Below are 21,834 nucleotides of genomic sequence, written 5' to 3' on the forward strand. Positions count from 1 at the left end.
ATTGGTCGTCTAAGGCTTTCTACTAGATAAAAGATTTAGAGTTTCTATGAGACAAAACTAAGTTGTTATGCAAATACTTATTGCATGGCATGTCTACATCACTCTTCATTCAATACTATTTTGGAATTATGTTCGATCTTTGCTATCGTTCTCGCCGCAAGATATCGAGAAATTTTTATAACAAGAGATTTCTTAATATATCTCTGAAGGATAGATTAGAAAAATATGTCAATATGACCTAATTACACAATTTTTGAAGATACAATGAATTTATAATGCACTTTACCCTGGGCTGGCGCATAATATCCATTCCGCTGACGTCACGAATAAAAATGTGTCACCTGATTTATTTGTAAACTGTAATACTGGCATCCATCAAGACTGGTTCCTCCAAATTCTTATCCATGAAATGCTTCTCAAATAACATTCCTGATAATTATTTCCGTGATGTTTAGAGAATGATTTATTGATAGGATTTCAAAAACAAATCGATGGCTACTACACACCACAGAAAGCTGTTGACAACTCTTCTTGATCACCCCTAAGGCTATAGTGTGCGTATTATTTCAGATCCCATTGGCCCTATCTCCTAAAACCATTGCTGGACACAGTGCATTAATATGCGTCAAGTTCAAGCTTATCCCCTTAACGATGGAAATTTCAATCCAAGTAAACAAAGATGTTGAACGCTGTAATGTAGCAAATGGTATAAGCGAGGTTCTTGTTCGATCGTCATTTGTTATTGTAAAATAAATGGGAACTTAACGTCAAGTGTTTCCAATAATTGTTGATTTCTGGAACTGAAAAGTATTTGCAATAATAAAAATGAATTTAAAAAAAACCCCTCTAATTTACAGTGGGTCACAAGTACTGGGACAAGACCCGTTATAAAAAAGAACTTACGACTAAGACCAAAAACCTTGGTGACTGTAAAATTATGAAATCTCAGTCCTTGTGAAAAATGGAGGCCATTTGCGCTGAAAGTACTTGTAAGACACAAGCCCATAGCAACGGTTTAAAAAAAAAGGGGGGGGGGCAACTTCCCAAAATTATCTGACAAGAAGAAAAAAACAAAACAAACAAAAGCTAATTTACGGTCCAAATCTTTGCCAGTGCTCGACCTTACAACATCAAAAAGTGGAAGGACCAACCAGCATCTAAAGGAAAGTTTAATATAGCAAAATACTATACTCAGAAAAAGGGGGGCGGCGTTAATGAAAAACAAATAATTAATTTGCAAAAACCTACTGAAGTACAAATCAAACAGCCTAAAATAAAATCAACAGACTCAATTGCAAAATTAAAGATACTCCATTACAAAACGAACTATCACCGATGCAAAACAAACAGTCATTAACTGATTTGATGCTAGATAGCGTGCAAAAAAGAACATTCATAATCTGAACGCTAGATGGTGTCCGAGTCAAAACCATAAGCATATTTATGTATCATTTGATTTTTTGGTAGCTATTGAGATTTATCTATGCACTGCTTATGAATTAGTATAATAATATGCATGTACATAAACATATTTTGTATAGTTTTAATTTAAAAATATTTACCATACTTTCATGTTAAATACTGAAATCTGATTGGTTTAGAAGCATTAATCAATTTTAAATATTATACTTTCAGGTAAATTACTTGAATTTGATTCGCCAAGAAACACTTACCCTATGAATGATGAAACCACGCCTTCCAGAGCGATAGAACTTAGCAACAGTCAACACAGCTTGACGACTGGTTATATTCCAAAAATATATTGACTGCACAGAATTATGCGCGCGTGCTTCACCTTTATTTTTATTTATATAAACATTCAGTATAATATATAAATACTGCATGAAGTTGAGGGTAACATTGAAAATTTTCACTCCAAGTAAACCATCGTCAACCGCGGCGCAGCCTATAAAAACCATTGTCAACCGAGAAACAGTAGAGGTTGACAATGGTTTTCGAGGGGTGCATGAAAAATTTCAATTTTACCCACAACTACCTGCAGTATTAATATATTATCAAATGAATGAATAATTCTTAGCACCCCGATTGACTGAGGTCGAACACTGTAGAAATAATACTACCTTATGTTCACCTGTACGTGACCTTCCATGTGACCATAAGGATTTATTTCTTCTACATTGAACTAAAAATAGATTATGACTTCCATACTGATAAATTAGTTATTAATCTATGAATAACTATAATGATAAACTTTGAAGAAATACCATGGGTAAATACACATTACTTTGCGAATTTAGAGACATTTTTGTGAGTATTTTCAGTTACTTCAGTTAATTTTCAAAACCTGAGGATCGGACTACCTTAACCCCTTGAGACATTTTACTAAATATAGGTGCTTGCATTTTGATATGATTAACTGAGGCCCAGTCTGACTAAAGCCAGCCCCTGCTATTTCACTTCGTTCGTAGGAATAGTAGGGGCTGGCTTTAGTCAGACTGAACTGAGGCCTTGCTGTTCTTGAGATACGCTTTTTCCTTCATATGACTATAATAGGCTTTGAACTTCTATTGCGGCTCCAACCTAACTCGTTGCTTACAATTTAATCAAATTTTGAGTCTATACTTTAGCAAATGCTAATATATCGAGTTGACCAATTGTGGATTTGTCGTTCTTTACTTTGGAACTCTTCAGAAGTTCTAGTACATGTACATGTATACCGGTCTCCTTAAAAGCAGGTGCAGCGGCGAAAGCAATTCATTATGACACGTTATACCATCTCTTGATTGATTGATTAAAAGGTAACAAATTGCAAAATAAAGCCTATATCTATATATAAACATTTAAAATGAAAGTCATTTCAGAAAATGGATTCATCAACTTTTCATTAAATGTGAATAAGTTACACAATACAGAGAAAAATAACAACTCACCATGCTAAAGGGTGCTATTTACATCGTTTGTGTGCTACAGGGAGCTCCAATTGAGAAGGTACGTGTACTGTGTATAAACGAGTCATGGTGTCATTTCAAGTCGTATTGATTTTCGAATTTTTACTTTTGAGTTTCATAACCTTTCCCTAAATAATACTTTCTAAACTTTTACATCATCAATTGCTATCAATTGTTTATTTACAAATATGCATTGAAATATAAACTGCTGCAAAGAGTAATTAAATGCTGAAATATAAACTTTCTGTAAACCTACAAGCCCTTATTTCCTAGGTTGTTCACTGATATCAAAATTAAAATTGCAGCAAAATGAAAAATGATCCGAGATGTTTTAAGAGTTCCATTTATAACTATGTTAAACCAATCTTCAATATTCTATGTTTATTTAAAAGCTAGTTCCATATCTCTCTATATTTTTTAAATACTAGTATTTTTTTTTCTAATCAATCATTTGTATTTTCATAATTTATATTCTTGTTACGGGCATATTTTAACATTTAACGTACGTAGTGATTTTAATATTTACATGTATATTGTCACGCATTCTACTGAATGTTCTTTCATGACACTTACATGTGGTTCTTTTTATCTGAATAAAATCAAACAGAAAAAAGGCAGAAACAACTCACTGAAAAAGGACGAAAATCAGATGTTTGCATAATACGTATAAATTATCAAGAAGAAATGTGAATGTAAAATTATTTCATAAAGAAAGCATCCTTTCTTAGCAGTCACACGTATTATTGCAGTGCTGCTGTACTTTATGCCTTCACTACGGATGTCATGACTAGATGCAACATCGACAAAAATCTTGGTTATTTATTAAGAGTATGCAAAACTTCGTGGAGAAAATTGATTTGAACTTTTAAAATTAATGATAGGCTTCTTCCCTCGCTTATTTCTTAATGCAAATTACTAATCAAGATTAAATTCAGCATTAAAATCAATGGAGGCAATTTAGTGCATCGTGAAAATTGTTTAGGCCAAAATAAAAAATACCTTTGTTTCCCCTAACGCGACCGACCCAATTAAAACGCGCCGACTGGAAAGTTTTTTTCATAAGATTATTCAAATATTTTTTTATATTTATTAACTTCTATAAAATAAAATTCCATCAAATCTGTTTTTTTATCAGAATGACTGATTTTGTTCTGTGATTTTCAAGCGTTTATTGGAAACAAAATAGCGCCTACAACATGTGGTCACGGAGGGTTAGTTCGTGTTTTAAAAGAAAGGCAACGTATCAACCTTATGCCTTTAGCATATTAGAATCCTGCACTCTTGAAACACTTTGTTTATAAAATATAATATCCAATGACTTACTGAAAGTGTTTGGGTTGTATTTACTAGCCTGTCTTAAAATTAAGGTACGTAGAGAGCATGCTTAGGCTCATATGTCCTCCTCATGATACCCCTCATGAGCAGACAAGGCGCCCACCTTGTGAAAACACCAATCATGATCAATTTCATTGCATTTTATTCAATTTGTGTTTTGATCTTATACACAATTCATCAATATTTCAATGTTTACTATATGGGACCATAGGAGTTGTAAATAAGTCTGCATATTTCATCCTAATGAATAGAATTCAAATGTCCTTTTTTTCATGCCTTTTAATCATGGGTTAAACTTCGTAACTTTGAAATTGTGTATGACATGTTATCATTTTTAGATATCGTTTGCCTCAATTAAATATTGTTAACATGGTTTTTCCAAATAGATTTGAAATTATGATACAAGCTTCCTGAGACGTCCGTGTATTTTTCTTTAATAAGGCCCTGGAAGATTGGTTGTTTCTTTGATTTGAATCCCTTTGATAATTGTTTGGACAACAACATTTATCTAAATATTTGTCTGGTGAAGGACTCCAAATTTAGACGTGTACGCGGCACTTTAGACCATGAGCAGTGAGGATTTTTTTCGTACCAGTATCTACTGCGTAACTGGACCTAAGTTTTTACTGTGCCATTCGAAGAACCGGTCTCAACGTCCCGCATTGGGATTTGAACCTGCAACTTAGAAATAGCTCCTTACTTCGAGACTCTTAAACGAAATGCTCTAGAAGCACTGCACAATTCGAAGGACTTGAAAAAGTACAAAGCAATGGAAGCTGATAGTAGGTATAAAAAAGTACTCTTGTGTCCAGTCTTTGCGTACCCGAGAATCTTTTAAAGAGATGTATTCGATTTCAACAAATTTAATCTGGTATGAGATATTTAGATTGAATAATAGTTGTGAATTAATTTACCTTAAATGTTGAGTTTAAACTGCATTTGTATGGTATTCTAGCTGTTTACAAATCACTTTCTTTTTGTACTTAACTTATTTACAAAGATATCATTCTATTAAATTTTAAGAATGTATTTTCAAAGCTGCTGTCAAAAAAAAAATTATTTGCCTACCTACCTACCCATCTTGAGATTTTAGGGTCGGGTTAGGGGAAACAAAGATATTTTTAATGATGGCCTTATGTGTCTACCTTTCCTTGTAGTATTATGTACTATTCAACCGTTGTGTTTCGCTCATATCCCGGTACAGAAAAATAAATGAAAAGTTAATTTTGTCAGATGATGCCTTAAATCTATTCCTAAGCTATTCTTTGAATAGCTGAGAGCTGCTATTTGAATTCTGAACTGAATGACGTATCGAAGGTCGTATAAAAAAAAGTTTGGGTTGCAAATATTTAGAATTCTGTTGTTTGATTAATTTGTACTTGGATTGCGTATTTTTACTGAAAAAGAAAATATTTTCTTTGGAGTTGGGGTTGGGATTGATTACAAAAACTACTGGAATTCAGTACATCCTTTATAAGCCCATTGCATCAAATTTGGGCAATGATGACCATTATAGCATAATAAGATGGAGAGTTATAAATGTGTTTCTTTCTATGTCACAATTGATTTCACATGTACAATGAATGACAACTATTCATTAATGCAAAAAATTGTCAAGAAATGCACGTAGTACTTCACCCACAGACAATCCACATGTCAACACTTGATAGCTTAAAATATTGCACAGTACTTTATTATCAGTTGGGCGAGTAAGTTCACAACTAAATCGATTTTGTTGTGACTCTTTATAAGAGTGTCGAATCGCTGGTCAGCTTCAACAAACAAATTAGCAACAATATAATGACACATGTTAAACGAACCCCTAATGAAGGAGATGATATAATAAACATCCATCTATCCATATTGACGTCATTGTTAACAATGAAGAAAGTGTAATCGACAGGTGTTATCCAACAGTTCTAGTGATAAAACTCACCTCTGTTAGTAGATCGCATTGTTCGTCCGTGGCGCTCATGATAGTTTTGCGAATGGAATATTTTGACAATATTGCAGACGCATCAAAGAACCTTCAATGTCTGAGAAAACAAATTATTGATCCTCCATCTTCATTAAGAATAGACGATTTTCTAGAAGTCTAAAAGAATAAGCGAGTGCATCAAGGATATGTAAGCTTTACAAAGTTTTAGAATGCATGTCAGACTTAAAATGAACGCAGTCCACATCAATTGACGAGATATTTATCAATTTAATGCTCACATATAATGTATTCGTAGAGATCAATATTCAATCTATTTACCAATTCGCTCGAAACAACGGCTCAAGCGACCAGATACTCGATAACTTCTTTCATGCTTCGATTTTTACCAGCTTTTTCTCAATATCTCACATTAGTTATGTATGACATTTCTTCCTCAGGGCAAATCCCAGACGAGTGTGATAATGGAATTTCAATAATTTGTCGACTGTGAATTTGTACAAGGGACGGATATTAATTACCAACATACATTGGATTTATGTGAATATGTAGATATAATTAGATGTAAGAATACTGTATTATATGGTCTGTATGGGAAAATGTGAGAATAAGCCCAATTTTATGGCCTATTCAGTACAGAAGTATCACACATTCCTAAGTTAATTTCCTTCAAATTGTGACGTCGACTCTCCTTACCATTTTCAAAGGGGTCCTAAGACGATTTAGTGTGAAAATAATGGCCTAACAATTTGTACGAAAGACGTCAGTCAACAAACAACTTAACGAGAGATTGTATTTGCAGCAAAGGTCGTTTCATCGACCATAGAATTTGCGAAATATAAACTAACAATTCATTTCTCGTGTCCCCCCCTTTTTTTTTGATGCTTTTCAAAAGTCTATCCCCTATCCAAAATTGATCGAGAACATAGTCTTTTGAATATGGCCTTGAGTCATTGTGCTGATACACTTTTCGGACATACCACTATATCGGGGACACGAATATGTGACGGACTAAACTAAAAACAGTGTTTCCTCCCTTCGAGAAAATCTTGGTTCAGCTAGCCTTTAATGAATAATATCGCTCTTTGGTCTTAATACTTGAAACGACGTTACTGTCATTCCGTCAACTTGTTGCCTCAGGGAAGGTATAATTCGATTGCAACATTTCCACGGTTCATACACAATAAATAACCATGTAATTACTCAAATCGTTCTCAACAATTAAATAATGGTAAAACAATTGAAGCTTCCAGTAGTTTTTCCCACTTACACAACCTGGTCCGACATGATTCGTAAGAGTTTTGGAATGTTATCTTTGCGAGGGGTAGGCCTACACAATTTGCACATGTACATGTATGAATATATTAAGATGAATGACTGCAAACTCGTTCGATTGACAAATACATTGTACACATCGTGGAAATCTAGCGTGTTATGTATGTTACACAACTTTAAACGATATTGTAAAGAACATGTTTAAAGCAAATTTTGTAAGAAGAGCACGTCGTAAAAATACTCAACATTCCTTGTATGCAGATAGCTTACTTGTGGAATTCTGGGCAGTTGATAAAAATCATACTGACGCATGTCAAAGAATCATGATAAATATTGTTTATTGCAAGAAAAAAGATAAATGTTATGAACAGACTTTGGGAACACAAAGCCTCCGATCCAGCTATTCTATGCAGACAAACGTACATTTGACATGCATTTAACTTTTTGTTGACGTTGACTTGATAAATAGTGTTTAACTGTGAAGTCGCAATTTCAAATTGTTTAAAAGTGTTCACCATCATCAATTTTGTATGTGCAAACAGATAATGTAGGAGGATCTAGCCAAAACAGTATTAATCTTTCACATTTATAGCACATCAGCATGACACCACAAATCATATTCCAATATATAACTAAGCTACTGCTTAAAATGTGAAAAGGGATCGGGGAACATGTTTTTTGTAGAAAATCATCGTTTCTCAGCTCGAAATTGGGTTCAGGATGAAAATATAAATCTGAAACCTTATTGCACCTCTTCAGGACAACAACAATCACATTCCAAAAGATAATATGGCTACTGCGTAAAATGTGAGGGAATTCTGGGAACTAAGTTTTTGTAGGAAAATTCCTTAGTTTTCGACCCCTTATGGCTGCAGGATAAAAATGAAAATTAAGATACCTTATAGCAAATCTATACAGGACACATCAATCAAATTCCAAAGGACAATTTGGCTATCCTTGCTCGAGGAAGGGGAGGGGATGTCGAAAAATGTTTTTCTACTAAATCTTTAAACTACTCTGACACTTAAAGCAGTTGCCAATAGGTCTTTTAAAATTTTATGGGTCTTTTCCTGAAGTTGTGGAAAAAGGTTTTAAAATTTTGATTTTGATAGAAGTAGCACAATTCATCTTTTGGATATGATAAATGATATCATGTAAATGTGCAATAACGTTTTAAACTTTACATTTTCGCCCTCGGAGCCAATTGAGTTTCTAAAAATGACTTTTATCTCGGAAAGAAGAACAGCTGTATCATGTTGTAAATTTTGAAATTTACTAAGGGGGGGGGGGGGTTAATGCAAAATTTACAGCATGATAAACTTTGATCAGAAAAGTACACTTGAAATTAGCATGGACGAACAATAAATATCCAGAAAAAATGTGTACATTAAAAAGATATATAATAGAATACACAATTTAACATTATTACAAAAAAACATTATACATTACAAATTTATGGCAAGATATGGTAACAGTCAGATAAGAATGGATGAATTCAAATACTGGAATAAAATACAATACGACAGAAAAGTGTACACAATTTATAAGGAAAATTTTAATTAATTGAAAAAAATTAAACAATTAAAATAATGAACAATTTAAAAACTTTTTGAGACAAATTAAAGAAAAAATAGAAACGTATTTTACTAAACTATTTACACAATGTTGGTATAGAAATTAAGTTGCGTTAGTCAATTTTAAGGACATATGATACTAAGAAACGTTGCATAGGCTTGATTAATGCTAAAACACATATTTATTCCGATATCTATACTGAAACTCAATGCAAGAATATGGAAAATGAAATCTGTCATCAAAAATATAATTTAGTCTAATTTTACAATTTTACCTTGTTAATCTGAATCTAAAAACAACGAAATACAAGAAGCTTTGATAAATACCAATAAATACCCCCACTTTCTCCGGATTTTTGAGTATCATATGACCTAAAAGGTAACTTCTATATGAAACTACAATGCTTGCATTTCAAATGTCAATGAAACCTCATAGTGATAAATTGTAATAAATTTACAAATATGATAATATATTAATTCAGACGCAAAAGACTATAAATGTAAATGTAATTTTTTTTGCAACATTTCACGCCACGACTCTCACAAATACGGGTATGCTAATGCAAAAACGATTTATTATAATTGTGTCTACACCTGTGTGATTTTTTTGGCATCCTGAATTAAGATAAAAAAACCCACCTAAAAATAAAACGATTACTTCGTTGTGAAAACTTTTTTTCAGCTATAGATGTACTTACACAAGATACTTTCAGATTTCGTTTTTAAAATAATTAGGATCACGTTAGTATATAATTTGCCAGTTTCTAAATAAATTCAAATATTGTGCAAATTAAAACGCCCATAGCTCAGCGTAATGCAGAGAATATCGAGAGAGAAAAATCATATATTTTAGTAATTTTACATATACGTAGTACATACTATTCACTGTTCAGTTTCAGAAGAAACACTTAAAGGCCAGAATATGGAGGGCTTTTTTCTTGTTTTTTTTTTTCTCTCAGCCTGTCATAAGTTTCCTTGTGGGGAGATTTTCGGTTCAATTTAGAAGAACAAACACATTTTACTTTTACCCAACCATTGTACTTCAGTTGTCATGAGGACAGGTTTATCTTTTTTTTTTACGCCTGTTCAACTTGCTGATTTAAAATCCAAATATTCTAACATGTAGATTTTGAATCAAGTAGCCCAACACAGAACAATAAATTATAGCAGTTCTGTACCATTTACTAGTAAGCTTTGGTTAAATGATTTCATCTTTGTTTCTTTTCCTTGCTTCAAGGTAGAATTTGACATTTTTTTTTATCCGATTCAAAAACAAAACAAAAAAGCCTTATGATGCTGTAAGGAGAAAAAAAATCGTAAAAATATATCACAACATAAAGGTCTTACATTTTGGATCAGAGTTATAATCAATATAATTGGTTGTCAGATTACGGAAGTAGTAACCAATAAACAATCACCTAGTAATTATTAGTAATACAGTTTACAGTATGAAGAATACAGAAATAATATAACAATCAATATGATTGGTTTCAAAGTCTGTAACGTCATGGAACATATGTTAATCATAAATCTTAGATGTAGTGTAATAAAATAACAGCGATTAAAAAACAATTAACACTTCCCCTCCTTGTTTAAGGTGAAAATACCCTGGCCGCAAATTTCAGGAATGAAAATAACCTTTAATCCTTTTTCCAAATATGATCCTCATTTTTGTACTTAAATGTGGATTTGATTTCAGAAATAAGGAAGTACAAGTATTTTCTAGCTAGAAATGAATTTAGTGAAGATGTCATGATAAAATGGTAAAGAAATACCCGTTATAAAATGACTAATCTACCCAATAAAGGGATTAACGAACGCAAATTCATGTCATAGAACACAAATGTTCTTCCCTTGAACTCTGCGTATCACGTTGAATACACACCCTAAGAAGTGTAAAACCCTCCTACACGCTTGTACTTTTCTCAACAATCAAAAATAAGTTCTTTTCACTTCAAATTATTGGCGGAGAATTTATGGCAAAATTTGCACATAGTTTCGATGACGTCATACTTCTTCCGTTTCTAGAGCTATTTCGGACATACCAGAAGTTCCATTTTCATTTGTTTCTAGTATCCATGTTTGTGGATTAACATTATAGATATCTTCTCTCTTTTTTTGTTGAGCTCTGGAAATAAATTAATCTCATTGAATGATGATCAAATTTAATTTAGTTTTGCAAAACTATATTTTAGTAAATTACATTCAGTATGCAGTGAATAAATGAAAAAAATATGTAATTGAAGACTAATATTCTCAAAGTCTACATCTATACATGTATATAGTTTTTTCCATTTATATTTAAGACCTAAAACTTTATTTAGCTGTGATAAAATGTTTCCTATATAAAATTTAGGAAGTAAAATAAATATTTTTTCACAGACAGAATGCATGTATATACATTAGTATTATAAAACTCATATCCACTGTCTGTGACTGGCATGTACCCTTTTTCGTCAAATCTTTGACAGCAACCCTTGGAAATAGTTTTTGTTGCAGGATTGATAAAAAAGCTTCCCACTCACAGCCAGTGGATATTCATGTTTATCTACGGTTACAAATGTATTCTTTTCATTAATGTAACATCATGTAATGGTTTCAAAACAAACTTTGTATTCTACACCACTAACCTTAATTTCCTTACGTATACAAAGACTCCAAGCACTGCTATTACAGCAAGGATCCCTAACACGCCCCCAACAATGGCTGGCCAGTAATGCATGACGTCATCATCAATGGTTTTTGGACCACCATCTGGAATATTCGGTGATACTTGATGGGTTGATGATTTAGAGAATTCGAAGGAGTTTGTTGATGAAGATAAGGGTGGATCTGTTGTTGGTGTATCCACTGTGACTTTTGTTAGAGGATGTTTCTCGATGATTTTTAGAATAGATACTGTACTCTGTTGAGTTGCTGGTTTCAAGGTAGTTGGTTTTGTTGAAGTGGTTATGACCGCTACTCTATTTGTTGGAGGGTTACTTTTTGTCGTCTTTCGACTTGATGTAACACTTATTTGTGCTTCTGGTTTAAATGAGGAGGAAACCAAAGTTTCGGTGGTTGTTTCCTCCCTTGACTTCCATTGACTTGCAAGTGATGACATAAATGCACTTTCTGTGGAGGATACAGTCACTTTATCTGTACTTATTTCTGTAGACAGCAAATCTATAGTTTCTGAAGCAGTAGTAAATAGATTGATTCCTGCTGATGTTTTCATATCAGAAATTGTAATAGGATCTTCCGTTGAAGATGTAGTGTCCACTGTGTTCGATGTGGATTTCTCGTTGAAATTATTTGTACAATTTTCAGCAGATTCGTTTGTATGTGATTGCTGTGTTATTCCTGAAACAGGGTGAATCGTTGGACATAGTCTTCCGTTACTTGGCTTGGCGGTAGAAAGTGAAAGAACATAGTCTGTTACACGATTGGTAGTTCCTGTTTGACTAGTTAAACATGGATAATTGCCAAGAAGACAGAATCGACTGCAATCTTCTTTTTCAAAGTAGAAAATGTCACAGTTGTATCGCAGTATTAATCGTAATCTAAAAAAAGCATTTAAATCACATTGCTTTTTAAGTTATTTTATGCGATTTAGAGGGGGGGGGGGTGTTAAATCTCAATGACCTTAGTGGGTATCATTTTCTTTAATTACATAGCTATCTAAAAAAGTACATCTAGGAAAAAAAGAAAAAACTCAGATGTCTAAAAATTTATCGTCTGGATACTATTCTTGCAAACACACACGAAAACGTATACTGTTGTGGTAAAACTTTGCATTATTAAAAAAAAAATCTCGTGATTGATATTCAAAAAAGTGATTTATATTCGAAAAATTGTCAGTCATATTACTTGTAAAGTTGTGATTTATATTAATGTTACGTAGGTGATGTTTAACGTTACGCTTCAATAGCGTTATTTCGAAGTATAGTGTTAGTAGCGTGACTGGTGCCCTATCTCTATCTCTTTGCACTTAAAACATGAGTACAAAAAATCACAGACTGCTTGTAATTAAACAAATGAACAAAATAGTGCTTTTGATTTATGTATGATAAAGTTTGTCAATTACTCAAACCGGTCTTGAACGCATTTTTGTGCATTACGTTAAAGCAAAATGAATAGCGCGTCAAGAACATGCACTGGACAAATACGTTGAACCTCCTAAATGTTGCGTAAAATATTAATTGAGTAAATTTATCAATCGGACATTCATTTTGGATAATCACATTATGAAAATATACTTAATTTTGTAATCGATAAAAAAACCCATGAATTTAACCCCTTGAAAATCGGCTGGATTTTTTAACGTCATTTTAAACTCTGGACATTTTAGTTGTCAGAACTTATAATCCATCTATTCGCTACAAATCTTGCAATTTGATAACTATCTTAAAGAAATATTTCAATCGATAAGTAAAGCACATTATTTTGATATTATTTGTTTTATTTAAATTTTCTTATAATTGAGTAAATTAAATGTTTATATGAATATGCATGTTTTTAATTATTTGCGTTACAAATTCTTTTTTCGTAAAAAATATCGCTTTCTTAATTTTCTTGCCATCATCGAATGCAAAATTGTTAACGAATTCACAAACCACATTGATTGCTCTTGTTTTGTGAGAAAAATGAGAACTGTAATTTCACTTTTGAACAGTCGCGCTTTCCAAGAAAAATGCGCGATCCCTGCTTAAAAATGTAACGCGATACAAGCTTAAAATATCTTTTTTTTGCGCTGTAAAATTCTATATTTTGCACACACAAAAAATTAAAAGTTATTTCCTAACTTGAATCGGATACTTTATCCGTAACCTTTTAAACCCATATTGCGAAGTATTGTGTTTGAAATCACCGATGAGTTAAATAGGTGTGGTACTTTAATTATAACTAGAGTGTTCCAAGGAACGCATGTGTCGCCTGCTTTGTTGCTTCATTAAAGATGTAAATAAATCTAAGAGTGGTCAGCTTCTTATTGACTTTTAGCATTACTTTGAAACTGTATGATATTCAGTTACCACACAAACTTATATTTAAATACTTTGAAAATACTTCGGGATGCATTTGCAAAGAAATAATGGCATCCATGGATAGATGGTTCCCTAACCCTCATATGAATAATAAAATTGAAATTATTAGAAATAACTATAATACGCGTTTCCAACAATCCTCCAAAAGAGATTACTGCAATTGGTTGTCTATACGATCCATTGTGGCATATCGACCCCGATGTATTTTCATAGTATTTAAATGAAGTTTGTGTTGTGACTGAATATCATACAGCTTCAAAGGACTGTATCATGAACTCAACGTGTTTCCAACAATCCTCCAAAAGAGATTTCAGTCTGTCTTTACTGCAATTGTCAGTCAAAACAATCCCTTCTGGAATATATCGATCCCGATGTATTTTCAAAGTATTTGAATATAAGTTTGTGTGGTAACTGAATATCATACAGTTTCAAAGTACAGTAACATGAGCTCATAAACATATAAATGCTAATTATTAAAATCCTGTCTCTATAAAGCAGGCGACACAAGCATTCCTTGGAACACTCAATTGTTTATATCGAACTTTCAAATTTGAAAATCAAATCAAATTTTTAACATTTTAGAGGTTAGATTATGCTATTTAGCATGTGCACATATTGTCATAAAATATTCTGAAAAATGCCAGCGTTACAGATTTTTTGAACTAGACCTCTGACCTACTTTGCAAAAATATTCTGGACGGTTAATTAAACTTACTTGTTTTGAATTTTTCAAGGCAGGGTTTTGATGATTAGCATTCGTATCACACGTTTATTATTTTATGACATTGCACTTTTGAAACTGTGAGTTTGAACTTAAATATTGTGAAAATAAATCGGGATCGATATACCAAAATGGATGGTTGTAGACTGACAAATAGACGCTCGGCCGTAAACTCCGACCAGCAGAGAGTCTCTGTGCTTGTCGGAGTTTACGAAGATAACCAAATGTCTGGTTGACCGAGACAGACTGATATCTCTTTTGATTAAAAATAAATTTCTGATGGTTTCAATTTCATTATTCATTTTAGCTTTGAAGGTGGGGGTTCATATTATATTTCAAGTTCTATCATAGTCTTATTATCCGTGGATTTTTTTTTCTTCAGGCAAATGATGCATGAAATACATATGTAAAGTGCTAATAACAAGTAAATAGCTGACCACTTTGAGATTTATTTGCATCTTTAATGATGCTATAAAGCAGGCGACACAAGCATTCCTTGGAACACTCTAGTGTTTATAAATAACGAGCTTTCAAATTGGAAAATCAACTTTTCGAATATGACCCACAAGTTTTTCGAATACGAATCACAAGTTTTCGAATTCAAGTGTAAAAATAATAAGATTTCATATATACATAGCAATTTTTTTTTCAAATATAACACAAAATCCATTATCCGTGGAAAAGATAATTTACTTTATGGCACAATTTCTGTATGTTGTGCTCTGTTTGATTAATTTATTTTCTGTCCTTTTGTTTCGGAAATTGTCTCTGTTAGAGGCTTTTGTAGTTTGATTTCATTCGAGGAGTTTGTTTATGTAAATATCTTATCAGGGATTTGTGGTCAGTCTACCTAATTCTTGAACAATAAATTAGTGCACGGATAAACAGACCTATAAATTCAACAAGCACCAGATTCTCTGGCAGGAAGTCACTCCGTTATCAGATTGTCGTTATTCGGCCATTAGGGACAATAACCGTTTCATTTTCCACAAGTTCCTGATGTCACTTAATTTACACATGTAGCAATTCTTATATTTACAAAATGAATACTTTCTCTGTTCTTGTTAATGCGTGGATAACGGTGACGACATTGCATAAGAAATACATAACCCGTGTACGCGAGCTTTGTCAATTTGTTTTTTCAGCAATGATTGCAACCTTCATCCCTGCATTAAGAAACAAAGCTATCTGTATAAATTATTTGTATAAAGTGGATGGGGTGCGTAAATTATTGTATTTTTGGTCCATAATAAGTTACATTGATTGAAGAGCCCATTTCTTAAGAAATCTTTTACAACAGGTTGTTTAAAAACCGGTTCTAAATAGAATGAGAAAATATTCAGTAGGTTTAATATTATCTCATTATAACGTAAACAGAGCCTTTTCAATTTTCTTATTATTTTTATCTAATTAGCTAGTGAAACATTTTTTGAAACTTTGTTTATCATCCGCCTGTATGTCGGTATGTAAAATTTAGATACAATATTAATGTACATTCCAAGTGTTTCAAAATAGAACTGATCCTCTTCCACGTTTCTCTTCTACTGAGAAAATTTTAAATAGCATAATTTTCGAGGTTGATTTTGACTTATTACATGTATCAACTATCAGTAAATAAATAAATGATACTCACAGTGTCTCGTTTTGTAGTCTAATCCCATATATAGTCTCATTCTTGTAATTCAATTCTGGTTTTCCATATTTAAATGTGAAGTTAAATATATCCACCAAACTTCTGTTTTTTCTTTCCATGTCGTATATATTGACAACAATTTCTACTTCCCCCTTTAAAACGAGAAGTTAATGCTTTTAAAAAACACTGAAAAAAATTTCATCGCCATAGAATTACCATTATGAGACAATATGGTTGTAAATAAGCTATGGCTCTTAAACTTTCGTCACAAACTTTTTTAAAATTTTGATAAAATTGAACGTTTTAAGTTGAACAAATTTGTTATAATTTATAAATATTGCATTTGCATTGTCCAGTATTTTTTCCCAATTATTGGATGCTGACGTGAAAAAAAAACCGTGCGTCAAGATCAACCAAATAAATTAAATCCACTTTTAAATTTATAAAGGCACACATAGAACATATCTTTATAGATAACCGAGGATTCTTTAACGACAAAAAGGGTAACAGACTAATACATTCTAGATAAAGCACATTTTATGTAAAAATGAAAACATGAAATTTACTAACGTTGTCTGAAGACAGATAAACATTCATATGGATTTACTTTGCGATGAACTTACAGGCCACTTTTGGAAAGAAAATGACAGAGGATTCTTCATTTCGTTTGAAGGTGGTATTGAAATAACTCTTGTTCCAGAGACTGGTGTGTCTAAAGGACTCTTTGTTTCATTTCTAAAAACGAAAAAAAAATTGAAGTGTAACTCAAAAAATAAATACATATAATCTATGGAACGCCAAATTAACATATATTCAAATATTTGTACCTATCTTCAGATAATTGTACCTATCTTCAAATAATTGTACCTATCTTCAAATGAATTGAAGATAGGTACAATTGAATTAAAGATAGGTACAATTGAATTGAAGATAGGTGTAAATAGTTATACCTATCTCTAAATAATTATACCTAGGTACAAATAAATTATACCTATCTTTAACGGAATTACACCTATCTTCAATTCAATTAAAGATAGGTTGAATTCCGGAATTACACCTATCTCTAATTCATTTGAAGATAGGTACAATTAATTTGAAGATAGATACAATTGATTTGAAGATAGGTACAATTGATTTGAAGATAGGTACAATTGATTTGAAGATAGGTACAATTAGAACATATCCACAAAGGATTTGAAGATAGGTACAATTCAATTATACCTAGGTTCAATTCATTTTGTGTTATTGAAAATAATGAACGCTCCCTAGGAGACAATATTGAACATGGAGGGAAACGCACAGAATACACAGAGCGACGACAACGAGGATGAAAGGAGAAATAAAGATATGTTAAAATGTGCAAAAAGCATTACATACTTATTAAAATACACATGTATGTCAATAAGTGAGCTGAAAAATATATATACTCGAGAGATGTCGGAGATCGGTAGACGTAACGGAAATGACGTATAATGAAGGGAGTAGTTATTATTGCCAATATCTTAGTAATTAAAGATAGGTTCAATTCAATTGTACCTATCTTTAAATCAATTATACCTATCTTCAATTCATTGCATTTGTACCTATCTTCAAATCAATTGTACCTATCTTCAAATGAATTAAAGATAGGTATAATTGAATTAAAGATAGGTACAATTGAATTGAAGATAGGTACAATTGATTTAAAGATAGGTACAATTCATTTGAAGATAGGTACAATTCATTTGAAGATAGGTACAATTCATTTGAAGATAGGTACAATTATCTGAAGATAGGTACAAATATTTGAATATATGTTAATTTGGCGTTCCATAATAATCTCATGTGTTTCTTTATTACATTTCCAACTGTTTTCGCTTTCACTACTCTTTGGAAGTCAAGTATGTTGATTTAAGAGATGAATTTAATTTTTGAGAATTCATGATTTAAGAGATGAATTCATAAGGACATGAACTACGACGCTTCACGTTGGCATATTTCATAAAGCGCGTTAGCGCTTCATGATAAATATGCAGGTTTGAAGCGTTGTAGTTCATGTACCTCATGAATTCTCAAAAATTAAATTCTTATCTTATATTTACATTATTTTTCTGATGACTTGCCATTTATATTTTTGTCATTCAACGATCATATTTGAAAAAAAAAGTTTGCACTATTTTTTGACTTTAATCACATCACAATGGAAATATTCTTACTCATCCCACGGTAGTTCATGAGAATATGAACTTTTATCTAATTTGCAAAGAATCTTAAGGAAAAATATTTGGAAATGTAAATATTTCTCAATGAATCTAAATTTCGCAAGGTTAAAGGTCAAGTGTCTCATATGCATGTTAATTTCCCGGGCTGTCCTTGTGTCTGACGTCAGTGGGCGGGTGACTATGAAAATTAACATGGAATGCTACGTGTATTTTTATTCTATTAGACATTTTTGAATTAAATTTACATTTTATTTCACATATAAATGTAAATATATGGAATCACTGTTTACTTTGTTGGGTATATAAGTGATTCCTTCATTAATAACATATAACGTTTTATTAATGACATAGTAATATCATATCATTCATCCCAATTTATTTACATTTGCAAATATTTTTCTTAGATGAACCTATTGAAGAGAAAATATGTTCAATTCTGTATGAACTTATTAGGGGGTCAGAGGTCAAGGCGTGACCGAATCACACAGCGAGACGATAGGCCTATCTTGTCTGCATATATATTTCTGTCACAGTGACACTGGTTTCGGAACTTCTAAGCCGTTAAGGCGATGAAAAGGATAAAATTATTGAAACATATATTTTTTTTCGTTCAACAAATGACCATTTGAACTTTCTTCGGTGTGAAGAATGTTTCTAATTAGCCTAAAATCACGCTTACCTTTATAACCCGAAATTCCTTTGAAGGTATGTAAACTGAAGACGATAGCACCGCTTTTGACTTCATATATAAAGAACTCATACAATAATAGTAAGATTATTCCCAGTAGCGATCATTGTTTTTTCATTATGAACAGATATTTCCTGAACTGAACTACTGAACACCAATGTAAGTATTCAAATGTTGGAGCGAGGCGAACTCTCAAGACCAAACAGCTTCTAGGTCATTGCGCGTCACAACCTAGCAATACGGCGGGCCGTTCGTGTAGTAAATGCAGTTCTAATCAGAATATTCGTCTCAAATGTAAATAAAAGTAATAAACAACAATGTTAAAAAGTTCTCTGGGAAATGAGCTTGGTTGGTATGTGATCAAATCTTCAGAGAAGCCCTCCGGGCTTCACAGGATTTGATCACGTTACCAACCAAGTTCATTTCCCAGAGAACTTTTTAACATTGTTGTTTAATTCTTAAGTATTCAAGGACGGAAATTGATTTAACATGCTCCAAGTAAATTTAAACACTAATTTATAACACCAAGAATGGAAATGTGCTGTTACATACACTGAGCAACATATAACTACAATTTGCCAGAGTGAGATATAAGTAATAAAGAACTTTTGTATAGTTAAGATACATGTACTTACTGCTCGAGGCCGATTACAGTGATGTCAAAAAGCAGACGACAGTCAGAGTAACAGAGGGTAGAGTTTTTCCCGCCACAACAAGTTCCATCGAATGTTCTGTTTGAAGGGTTTAAGAACCCAAGCAATCCAACGAACAGTGTACCTCTGCCGGTCACTATAACTATCTGAAACCAAGATTTCAGGAAACTTTTACACTTTTTTGGATTTGGTAAAAATATAATTAGGTGGATAAAAATTTAAACACAAACTTTAAAGCTTCTATGCTTTAAAGCGGTTTTCTTTCTGAGCAGTTTCTTGTCCAGCGTGGATGTCGTCAGGGAGACCCTGTTTCTCCGTACATTTTTCTTCTCTGTGCAGAAATTCTCGCTATTCTTATTAAACAAAACCATGATATAAAAGGTATTGTGGTAAATGATAAGGAACACAAATTATCTCAATTTGCTGATGATATTTCTCTTGCCCTTGATGATTCTGTGGGTTCTTTGTATGCTGCACTCGATACATTAGAATTATATGCGAAATTTTCAGGTTTGAAAATAAACAGTACAAAAACTAAAACCATCTGGATAGGCCCCAACAAAATTTTCTGCTGAAGTTTTCCACCATTCAAGATGGAAGCTAGGTTGGGAGACAACAACTTTCTCTTTGTTAGAAATAATTTTTTTCTGTTGACCTTGAAAAAAAATCGTTGATTTAAATTTTGAATTACAATTGCCAAAAATCACTTCAATGAGTCAGCAGTGGAAACGACGTATTTCAACTCCCATTGTACAGGTAACAGTAGCAAAAACTTTAATTGTACCAAAATTAAACCATCTATTTATTTCATTGCCAAATCCTAGTTAAGAAACCTTAGCTACTTTAACACAACAGTTGTTCAGATTCGTATAGGGGTCAAAATGTGACAAGATTAAACACGTATTACACACCAGATAGGGGGGGGGGGGCTTAATATGGTAAGTCTTAAAAGGTTTATATTATCTCTAAAATGTTCATGGATTCAAAGGGTTATTGAAGAAAGAAAGCCACTCATGCTTGACTATTTTTGAAATAGTGTATGGACAAAATGTGGTGAAAAAGTTATTGAATATGGGTGATGATTTTGTGTTTAAAATGTTGAAATTCTCAAAAAACAAATTTTGGAAAGATGTTTGTCAAATCTTACACATTCTGAAATTTTATCAACCCCAGTATGGATCAACTCTTGTATTAAAGTGAATAAAAAGAATGTTTTTTTAAATGGTAAAGAATGGTACAAAAAGGTGTGATAATTATTGATGATTTTTTTTTAGATGTCAGTGGATCAATTTTGTCTAGAGTTTATGGAAAAATACACAATCCATCTGTTTGTTTTATGCAATTTAACAGTAATATTGGTGCTATTTCGAAGTTTTTGAAAGAGACGAAATTCTCCACGGAAAATTTTATAAAGCTACAGCTTTCTTTTTTATCATTGTTATATAAAAAATTGATATTGACTAATAAATGTACAAAACATATTTATAAAAGTATATATAAACATGAAGAATTTAAAGCCTACTGCTTTTTAAAAAATGGAATTCAGAAATGTTTTTGAGGGGCTTTCAAGAAATGGAATTGGAATATTTTTGAAATGTGCTTTAAGGTACATGTATCTTCAAACTCTGCTGTCCAATGGATACAGTTTAGATTTTTACCTGGAAAACTACCCGTAAACCACTACCTTAAAAAAAATTAAAGGAAAAGAAAATGATATTTGTACTTTTTGTAGCAATGAATGCGAAATTCTGCATGTATTTTTCATGTGTAAAGATGTACTACATATATGGAATGACCTTAGTCTACATATTTATAATTCTACATCAAAACGTGTAGGTTTTCATGTTCTAAATGTGATTTAAACTATGTTATAAATTTTATAACT

The 21,834-nt window shown here is 32.2% G+C and overlaps 2 protein-coding genes across 2 annotated transcripts in view; both read right to left on the reverse strand.

The window, feature by feature from the left end:
- Positions 1-371, reverse strand: part of LOC133191769 (ankyrin repeat and death domain-containing protein 1A-like) — a 35,657-nt gene extending 35,286 nt beyond the window's left edge. The window contains exon 1 of the mRNA XM_061327504.1: positions 287-371. Within this exon, the coding sequence (XP_061183488.1) occupies positions 287-310 (24 nt within the window). The 5' untranslated portion in view covers positions 311-371. The remainder of the gene's footprint in view (positions 1-286) is intronic.
- A 10,665-nt stretch (positions 372-11,036) lies between these two features.
- Positions 11,037-20,320, reverse strand: LOC133191726 (uncharacterized). Its single transcript, XM_061327462.1, has 6 exons — positions 20,180-20,320; positions 19,932-20,095; positions 17,031-17,142; positions 16,408-16,559; positions 11,660-12,571; positions 11,037-11,157 (listed from the first exon to the last, which is right to left on the reverse strand). Exons 1-6 carry the CDS (start codon positions 20,318-20,320, stop codon positions 11,037-11,039), a joined length of 1,602 nt encoding a protein of 533 aa, XP_061183446.1.
- Positions 20,321-21,834: the final 1,514 nt, after the last annotated feature.

Source organism: Saccostrea echinata, unplaced genomic scaffold (assembly GCF_033153115.1).
Source record: "Saccostrea echinata isolate AGI-Se365-2 ecotype Australia unplaced genomic scaffold, CSIRO_AGI_Sech_v1 ptg000024l, whole genome shotgun sequence".
Taxonomy (NCBI): Eukaryota; Metazoa; Mollusca; class Bivalvia; order Ostreida; family Ostreidae; genus Saccostrea; species Saccostrea echinata.